The sequence below is a fragment of the Gossypium raimondii genome, chromosome 11 (genome assembly GCF_025698545.1).
Source record: "Gossypium raimondii isolate GPD5lz chromosome 11, ASM2569854v1, whole genome shotgun sequence".
Taxonomy (NCBI): Eukaryota; Viridiplantae; Streptophyta; class Magnoliopsida; order Malvales; family Malvaceae; genus Gossypium; species Gossypium raimondii.
In genome coordinates, this window is record NC_068575.1 from 44,247,100 (window position 1) to 44,257,172 (window position 10,073).

The following is a 10,073-nucleotide window of genomic DNA, read 5'->3' on the forward strand; positions in this document are numbered from 1 at the left end:
ATTCTATTTATAGTGATTCTGACTCCAATTCTCACATTCACTCCTTCTTATACCTCAACCAATGATTTTTCAATTTAGTATACTTAAATTGTTACATCCATCCCTATATCTTTCACAAGATTAAGAAAGGAAATCTCTATTTTTTTCATAAAACTAAATAGAACATTCCCTAATTTTTATGGCTAAATTAAAATCCTCTAACTTTTACAAAGCTCAACAATCAACTCTCTTAATCTTCAATGTTTTAAACCTCAAAATCCTTCACTATATTCTTTATAAAAAAATGAGCAAACTAATAATGAACTTTAGTAGGTGTGATTGCAAATTGAAGTTTTAAAATAAATATATGAGAGTAAGAAAATATATTGCAAAAGAGTTGATATTTAGTACACTAATAATGTACTTTTTTCTATAAGTAGCTTTAAAAATTGTCATGTATTTTTTAATATTTATTTTTTAATATTATAATATACCTCTGTAGAATACTTGTCAACCATCCCACTTATAGAGTACCAAATATTATTCATTACAACAAGCTCTCATTGAATATGCATAATAGATCTGAAGAAAATAAAGAAATGAAAGATTTTCAATTCAACTTTTTCTTTAGGTGTTGTTTTTTTTTCTTCAAGAGTATTTATATTAAAGATTGAGTTTGTGGATGCTTATGACAGTTGGAGATGAATTTTAGTTATTACAAGCATTAAATTCGTGTTTAAAAACTGTCTCTACAGTGTATGTTTCGAGATTTGTTGAAAAATAGTCGTTAGCAAGCTAATGTCTCTAGACATGCAACCTTTGAAGCAAAGTTTTGCATTTGAACTTTCACGTATTGAGACATATAGTCCTGTCTCAAGACTTGACTATCAAAGTGTTCTAAAAACATTTTAAACACCTTAAAACACTTTAGTATCAACTCAAAAACATTTAATAAGGATGAAACACATCGAAAACATATTTTTGAGTATTTTGCAACTCTTTGAATACATTTGATAAAATTCAATGGTATTTTCACCAAATAACTTAAGAAATATAATATATAAATTTTATTTTAAATTTTAAGATATATATTTAACCAAATATTTTTATTTATAGAAATCAATAAATCATTGAACCAAATTAATATAATATTAAAACACATTTTCATATTTTTTGTTAACCTAATTTTAGATAGATAATTGAGAAAATAATTATTTAGTGTGTTTATTAAGAAAATTGAGAAAAAAAAGAATAGATATAATAACTTATTTGACCCTCCAACTTTAAGAAAAAGCCATTTTAGACTTTCATTTAATTTTTACTTCTTTTAGCTCTTAAAATTGCATTGTTTGTCAAATTACCAAAAATGGATGGAAAAGTTAACATATGCTAACTTTGTTGACATCATATCCACGTGTATGCCATATTTATAATTAATTAAGTTTTAAAATTAATAATATTAAAAATATATTTATATATTTTCTATACTTTTAATAATTTTAAAATTTTCAATAATTTTTTGAATTTTAAAATTTAAAAAAATTAATTAATTATTGACATGATATCCACAATTCCACATGATAATCCACCTGTATGCTACACTAGCAAAGTTAATAGGCATTAACTTTTTCATTAAATTTGAGGTGATTTGACAAACAATACAAGTTTAAGGGTTAAAAGAGGTAAAAAATTGAATAGATGGTTAAAATAACTTTTTTACAAAGTTAGAGAGCCAAATAAGCAATTATGCCAAAAGAATAAATCCAAATGGTCCGTTTTGTTGGGGAAGCGGAGATATGAAACCATTGAGTCGAAGTAAAAACCTCCCAACTCCCAAGCCCAATATCTAGGAAACCAAAATTACCATAAACTCCTTAAAGATTCTTTCAAACGACATTTACATCCTGCTCTCTTTATATTCACGAAAACCGTGCTCTTCCAAAAGAACAAAATAAAAAATCTCGACCAACACAAACATTTGGTTTTGATTTTGATTATTTTTCACTTTATTCCCTGTTAACTTGTTGTTCGTTTCTCTCACAGCAATCAATTGTCCATCACAAGAATCTCTCTCACTCTCTCTTCTCCGATTCAAGACTCGGACAACCCAATGAACGATCTCGAGCGAGTCAAGAAGGAAGACCCGTTTCTCGTCAAGTATCAGCCCTCCGAACTCAGAATCGCCTCTGAGTTCTTAACCACGTGGCTTCCTTTCCTTTCCAGGGATCTCTGCCGTCGATGCACCCGAATCCTCTCCCGACGAATCCGCTCTCTAGACCCAGGTAACTTGTTTTTCTACCATTATATTTTTCTTAAGTTTTAATTCAAGTCTAAACTAAGATTTTCCCTTTTAAAATTTCCTAATTGTAGTTTTCTTTTTTGGATATTATTTGTTTTTTGGCTGAAAAAAGTTGCCTCTTATTACATTCTTTTTTTTGTTTTTAAATTTTTTTTATTGTGCTAGTGTTCCTTTATAAGTAGGATTTGTAGTGAATAAGTAAAGATAATAAATCTTTTTGTTTTATTTTACTTGTCCATAGTTCCTGGAATGAGGGTATTACATAGATATATGTATAAAAGAAAAAAAGAAGAGAAATTTATTTGTTTGTGTTTGCTATCATGTAACTTGAAGGAGATGCTGAGCTGGCCAACAATGATCTGAATGCAATCCATTCTACCCCCAATAATACTGAATCAGAAGACTTAAATGAGAATTGTCTTGACAATTGTGCTGTGAACTCAATTGGGAGTTCAAAAGATGAAGATACCAACTCATTGGGTAGTTGGAAAGATGAGGGAAATGGATTTTCTGAACCCATCGGAGAAGCATCCACTAGTAGTGGAGTTGCCAGCGCATCACCTCTGTTTCAAACCCCTGTTCCCCGTCAATCATGGGCAGACATGGCACAGGAAGATGAACTTGAGGAAGTAGAAGAAGAAGAAGAAGAAGAGCAACTGGTGTCAGAGTCAAGCAAGCGGATTGTTAGTTTAACTGCTTCTACGGGGGAGTTGAGGATATCTAAGGTTGTCGAGAAGCCTAAATTGTCTAGGGATCAGAGAGAGTCCATTAGGTTTATGAATGTCAAGAGGAAGAAAGGTTTTATATGTTTCGAGAGAGTTAATGGTAAGTTTGTAAATATTCTCGAGGGGCTTGAACTCCATGAGGGAATTTTCAGTGCTGCAGAACAGAAGAGGATAGTTGACCATGTTTACATGCTTCAGGAGATGGGGAGAAAAGGGGAGTTGAAAGGTTAGTATTTACAAATTGCTAATCTTGTTCATACTATCGAATTTTGAGTGCTTATGCAATACATTCTTTGATTTGTGAACATGTTCTTTATGTTCTTAAGTAGTTTATCCCGGTAGGGTTCTTTCTTTGAGGCTTAATGAGCTTGCTATGGGTATATCCACCCAGCTTTATTTAATATAACTGTTACCTTAAGTCAATAAAGGTGATGGGAATGATCAATTTCCATGTTATGTGTTATAAGTAGTGTTCAAGGAGCATAAAACAATATGGGGTATGCATATTTTGGTTCAATGTACTGTCAAAGTGATAGAATTTATTGATCAGTGCCTACAAGTCCTTATGTCCTATTGGCATACCCTTTGTTGCCCTGTTGTCTATTATTCAGCAATGGACATTAAGTTTTTGGTTAAAAACTTAATCTAAAATAGGTTAGATTTATTAAATTTAGTTCTCTCTGTATATCAATTTTTATTGGGCTTCTCAGCTTTGTCTTGTATGTCAAGCAAAGATGCAGCTGATTGGCTGATTCAATCCTTATCTTGATCATGGATTCTTTGGGTTACATTTCAGCTTTTTACTATTTTTCCCCTTAGCTTCTGTCTTACTGCATTTAATGGCATTCATTACGCTGCACAAACTTTGATATGTAAAGTCTACCTCTAAACCTTTTAGATCCTAGTGGATTATTCAGAAGCCAGTTTTAAATCATGATACTTCTATAACCAAGTTCTGAAGGAGACTTCTAGCAGGATAATTCTTAGTGTCAATAGGATTATTTTAACCTTCTATTGGACATTGTGCCAGAATGAGCTTTAGCAATGCAATGGAGCATTAGATTAATTTGGCTGTCTTTGGAATTAAGTTTTGTAGCTCTATGTTATCCTTGTGTGCAACATGCTGATATGGCGTCATTCGGATTAATATTTTCTCAACATTTAATGTATAAAGTTTAAGTAATTGATGTTGAAGAATATCATGTATATTCAATGTGGAATATATTTTACAGAACGCACATATACAGCACCTCACAAATGGATGAGGGGTAAAGGGCGCATAACCATCCAATTTGGTTGCTGTTACAATTATGCAATGGTAAGCTTTTATGCATCCATGTATTGCTGTGAAGATTAGTCAAGTGTCTGGAGACACTGTAGTCACGAGAAGCGGTAACTGGTGGCTGAAAAGCTTTATTGTGTTTTCTTTCTGATGGCAGGACAAAAATGGTAACCCACCTGGTATTCTTCAAAATGAAGTTGTAGATCCTATACCTGATCTCTTCAAGGTAATAATTAGAAGGCTAGTCAGATGGCATGTGCTTCCTCCGACCTGTGTGCCTGACAGTTGTATTGTTAATATATATGAAGAAGGTGACTGCATACCTCCTCACATTGACAACCATGATTTTGTTAGACCATTCTGCACTGTATCATTTCTTAGCGAGTGCAATATAGTTTTTGGGTCAAACTTGAAGGTTGTAGATGCTGGTGTGTTTTCCGGGCCAATTGCAATTCCCCTACCTGTCGGGTAAGATTCTTTTTATGCACTTACTGATCCTATCTTGCTCTAATGTAATCATTATTAGTTTAAAACTATTGAGTTAAAAACTTAGAATCAGTTATTTCTCCTCTCAGGTCAGTTCTAGTTTTAAATGGAAATGGAGCAGACGTTGCTAAGCATTGTGTGCCTGCAGTTCCTACGAAGAGGTACCATTTTAAATTTACGATCCTTTTGTTGTTAGTTGTGAAGATCTTTCATTAATTTATATTCATTTTCTTCTCTATTACTTCCCTCCTTAGGATATCGATCACATTTAGGAGAATGGATGAATTGAAACGGCCTATAGGATATGCTCCAGAATCAGACTTGCAGGGCATTGAACCGTTGTCATATGATGCAGACAGGCCCAAGGAATTTAGTTCACCTAAATCTGAACGCCCTGTAAGGCAACCGTTTAGAAGAGAAGATAAAAGGGAAGCCAAGGGCTTAACAGAGAATAATGAGCCCTCAGAATGGCGTTCCTCAACCCGGCCTCGAAGAGGCCCTTCATATAGGAGAAGGTTCACTGTGAATCAGAGCAGGTGATGGGTTGCTGAATGTCTACTCTGGAAATTATTTTTCTGTTCATGTTATTGATCATTTCAGTATTTGTGAGTGGTATAAGTTCCTATTTACTTATTTTGAAACCCTCGAATAGTGGTTATTGGGCTAGATTGTCATACTTAAGTTATAGGATTAGCTTGTAACTTCAGAGGGCGGGTATTGGTGTCACTTTTCTGAAAAATCAAAACTCGGGTTCACAGCTGGTCTACTGCTCGGACTTGAGGTTGGCTTGACACGGTGGAAGCTGCTGGAATTTGATAGATTGGATTGTTGCTATAATTGCTTGGTTCTACTTTTAGCTACAAGAAAGACGAGATTCTGTACTTTCTTTCCTTTTCTCAATTGAGAGTCATGTTCCATGAGGATTATAAATTGTATAAAACGATGTACTTAATTAGTTTCTAAGCATTTGTTTCAAGGATTTAAAATTAAATATGCTCCCGTTTTGCATTCAAAATTTCAGTTACTTTCCCATGTGAGATTTTGGCTCATGTTGAGGTATGAACAGCCCAGGCTTTAGCCATCAAGATGGTATCCAACACTTTGAATTGGACTGTGGTCTAACATACAGTAATATTCTCAAATGGAAGTTATTATTTGGTCAACGCTTGGTGTAATGTTAGGTATTGCACATGAAAATTGAGAATCTGGGCTATATACGCACATGGAATTTGAGTAATGTTTCTTGTAATAATTTTTACTTGTTTGGGAATCAATAAATCAGGTTCGCATATAAAAGATGATTTTCCTAGAAAATGTAGGTTTGGTTTTGTCTGATTTGAGTGTTACATAACAACTACTCCAACACAACCAACTGAACCTTTTGTGTTTTATTAGTGCAGTGGTTGGCCTGTCACCTGTGATTTGTGAAACTAAAAGGATGAACCTGACATAAAAGGAAGGGATCCAACATCTTGGGGGGCATTCTCCGGAACATGTGGATGATAGATCCAATAAAAAAAAACAAACAATACGTAAACAGAGACAGGAATGTAAGAGCAGAAGGAAGTTTTAAGTTTTGCTTCTGCATCAAAAAGAAAAACCTCAAAATATGACTCTCTAGTATTCTACAAATTCCTTGTATATTTCATACACCCCAAATTATACATCACCCAAATCTGCAAAACTGAAAGCAGAAGCTTAATATAAAACAAACTCGGCATTTAAAGCAATAAGATGTTTATATTACATAACTGAAACCGGCATGACAATTTCACTAGTGGCAGCATCCATATTTGAACTACTAGCTCTGGACTCCCTGGAAGACTTTTTCTTGATGAATTCGATACAATCTGCAACAGCTTCGTTGTGGTGAGCATCAGCAGGGTAATATCTTCGTGGGACGGTTGATGAGCTACTTTGATGATGATGATGATGATGATGATGTGAGGCCTTGCTGACAGCTGATAGCATTATCAAGCGAAAAACTGCTTCTCGGAAGCGTTCTAGCAGGGTCACCGGTGATAAACGTTTGTTGTTTTTGTTGTTGCTTTTGAACCCCGGCATGCATAGAATACTGCTCTTCATTATCTTGGGGCTGCCTCTGGTTTTCTTCTCCATAATTCTCTGACCCTTTGCTCTTTGATAATAGAGGCCCTTTATAGAAGAATCTAACGCACCAGACAAGTTTTTTATATGCATGTCTTTTGTTATGTAGCTTAGCTCACCAAGGTAAAGAAATACCTATATCTCTTATTTATTACATACTGTAGATTTTCCAAGATTCCCGCTTGTATTCTTTCATTTGTTAATTCTTTTTTGATAAACAAAACCAGGTAGTTAGCTTCACTGCATCAACTAGGTTTTTTTTTCCCTATGGAACCTCGAAAAACTCAACCATGTTTTTGATTGACTTTTCTGAGTCAAGTTCATGCATTTAAGGGTAGGAAACTAAGAATTCAAGTTACTTTGCTATTAATTTTCCATTATTTCCTGAACATCTTTACATAAAATGCAATTAACAACAGCTCCAATTATGCAAAAATAATTGTTTATTTATATCAGAAGTAACCATCACAATGACTTCCTCATATGCAAACCCAGACATCAAAATCCATAAAACAGGGTAAATAAACAATTCCTTTTTTTGAAAAGTTGGTTTAGTATATCAATAACATGAGAATTGGAAATGGTCCCAAGACTTAAAATCCGTGGCTAGAATGTTGGGTTTTTGCTTGTAATTATAATGAGGTTATTAAAAACAGATTAGCAAAGCCTGTTAGCGAGCTTTTTTTGTCTTAACTGTAACTCTTCTGTAAGGTTCACATGGATACATGTGCAATGGTTATATATTTTTAATGCATTCGTTCATTACTCATCACAATTATATTAAATTCAATTCAGCCGACTTGCCGACCTTTCAAGAATCCTTTGTGTTTTTACCCTTTTTGAATAAGACATGAAATTGTTTTACTGAAATCCCATGTGTATGATAAAATATGGACCTTGTTTCTTAGTTTACAGTAACTTTCTCCATTTTATTTGCAGCTTTTAATGCTTTAAACAAGTTGTGTTGAATTCTTGGTTAGGCTTGGGTGACAGGTTTCCGAATACAGGTTTCGATGCTTGAGTCGGTATGGTGTTTGTGGAGTGGAGATGAAGAGAGAAAGTGACCAAAGTAAAGAGGTATATAACAGGTGGCATTCATGAACATCGATGACAATACAATTTTTATGGTACACTAATCTGGTTTTATTTCATGTTCTGACCCGTGAGTAATGGCACAAGCTCCAATCTTTGCTGGTGGCAACATAAAAAAAAAGAAGTTACTTGCTCAGCTAATAATGCCTCTGGACCTCGTTTGTTCTTAGGGACAGATGATCATCTTCTTGACTTGCTTTCTTCTTTTGGAATAGCCATCCAATAATGGGGACGAGTGACTTCCTTCGAACTTTCTTAACTGAGGCCGTTTTTTCCGGGGTTCCATCTTGATTGACGATAACTTGAGCTAATGAAGGAGGGCTAGCAAATTTCACGTATCTCTTCTTTTGAAACTCCTCTGGCTCTTCATGTTGTGTCATGATTTTCGTTGTGCTCTCAACAAACTTGAAGTCTTCTATATTGGGATCAAACCGCTGCTTCTGGAACTCTTTTGCCTTGAACTGTTGCAGTTCCTTTTTTGTTCGTTCGAGCTCTTCCGTCAGCGTTTTTATGTGATACAACATCGAGTTGCCTTCCTCTTTCGCCTTTTGCAAGTTTTGCTTCATTTCTTCTAGCTCGGCTGTTAAGGCTGCAATCTTGGATTCACCTTTCCCACTTTCTCCTGCTTGAGCCTTCATCTAATGAAAAACAACAATAATTAGCCAAAAACGAATACGAGATGTTATCCTTCAAATATTACTTACATCCAACACTCACATTCGAGTCACATAATATAAACTACTTGCTTTATCTAATATTTTGCATGAGATAAATTACATATAGTTCCATACTAAATTAAAGGTCACAAAAGAGGAGAGAACCTCTTTGAGCTTGTTGGCATAAATTTCACCAACAAGAACCTTTTCTCCAAATAACATGACAGCCTCTTTAACAGATCGAAAGGGTGGTCTGGTATCAATCTCAGCCCGTCCAACGAGAACGATGCTGCCGCCACCTTGCTCGTTTTCCATGGCTTGTACTTTAGGAAGCAGTGTGAAATCCAGTTTCAAAGAAGGTTGTGGGGGAAAATTGAATGAACGGTCAGATGGTGACAAAGATCTGCTTTTAAATATATAACATTAAAAGAGAGGGACGAAAGTGACAAATAAAGGAAAGGTTCGTTAGTAATGGAGTTTGATACTAATAATTAGCTTTAACTAAGAGGGAAGCTAATGAAATGTTATAATGAGAAATGGGGTTAGTTTCTTCGCGTCCACTTCACTGGAAAATTTTTGTTAAATGAAGTTGACAATAAAAAGGGTGGTTGGATCCTCCATCCATGTATGTCTTTGATTCGTAGAACTGAAAGCATTGCCCCCTTTTACTTTTTAGACTTTTGATTATGACATGACTCCTTCTTGCCATTAGTGGACCATTATTTGTCGCTCCTATACTGGCCATTGTACAACAGGGTTTGTTTGCTTCCAACAAGCTGGTTTCATTTGTTTAATGGCAAGGAAGAGGATTTTGGAACTTTTGAGTTTCGTTGCTTATATTGAAGTTGTCTTAATCATAGATATCTTGATTTAGTTGGATAGTTGAATTAATTATTCAATGATATATATGGGAGTGAGAAATGTTAAGAAGACTTTCAGTAATTTATGTACAAATACACTTTTAATGTGTGTTTGGATGGACGGTGCGTAAAAATAACAGTTGTCATGAGATTAGATACTGTAACGTGAGATAAAAAGTGAGCTAAACTCATCGCCCATTATAACCCACACTTAAACTAAAGGCTTCAAAACAATAAGGATACCTAAAATATTAGCCCGGAAATAAAAAGAGTTTTTAGACTTCACAAATAGAGTAAGAAATTGATAAATGTCTTAATAAGGTATAACAAAATATTAAAAAAAAGATATTTAAAATCATATTAAAAAAAACATTCCTTCTCAAATTAGGAATAAATTCTAATAAAACGAAAATAGTTGGTGCTTAGAAAAATGCATCATATAATAAAATTCAAATTTCTTTTTGGGTCAAAAGGTTGGCTGAAGGAGGCAATGGTCATTTTAGTTTAAATTACTGTTATTTATGTAATGTTATTTTTATTTTAATTGTAAACGAAAACGCAGCGGTTTACTGTAATGTTAATGAAACG

At 34.2% G+C, this 10,073-nt stretch overlaps 2 protein-coding genes across 3 annotated transcripts; one reads left to right on the forward strand and one right to left on the reverse strand.

Moving 5' to 3' along the window:
• The first annotated feature begins 1,907 nt into the window (after nucleotides 1-1,907).
• Nucleotides 1,908-5,762, forward strand: LOC105803719 (RNA demethylase ALKBH9B). 2 transcript variants are annotated; one of them, XM_012636101.2, is made up of 6 exons: nucleotides 1,908-2,261; nucleotides 2,612-3,229; nucleotides 4,236-4,321; nucleotides 4,443-4,753; nucleotides 4,861-4,932; nucleotides 5,026-5,762. In XM_012636101.2, the coding sequence occupies exons 1-6, from the start codon at nucleotides 2,090-2,092 to the stop codon at nucleotides 5,309-5,311; spliced, it is 1,545 nt and encodes a 514-aa protein (XP_012491555.1). In that variant the 5' UTR covers nucleotides 1,908-2,089; the 3' UTR covers nucleotides 5,312-5,762. The 2 variants fall into 2 exon arrangements, with proteins under 2 accessions (XP_012491555.1, XP_012491556.1); XM_012636102.2 differs by having other exon boundaries at nucleotides 2,615-3,229.
• A 2,234-nt stretch (nucleotides 5,763-7,996) lies between these two features.
• Nucleotides 7,997-9,058, reverse strand: LOC105803720 (WEB family protein At2g17940). The gene is made up of 2 exons (XM_012636103.2): nucleotides 8,791-9,058; nucleotides 7,997-8,607 (listed from the first exon to the last, which is right to left on the reverse strand). Exons 1-2 carry the CDS (start codon nucleotides 8,938-8,940, stop codon nucleotides 8,107-8,109), a joined length of 651 nt encoding a protein of 216 aa, XP_012491557.2. The 5' UTR covers nucleotides 8,941-9,058; the 3' UTR covers nucleotides 7,997-8,106.
• Between the last annotated feature and the right edge of the window lie 1,015 nt (nucleotides 9,059-10,073).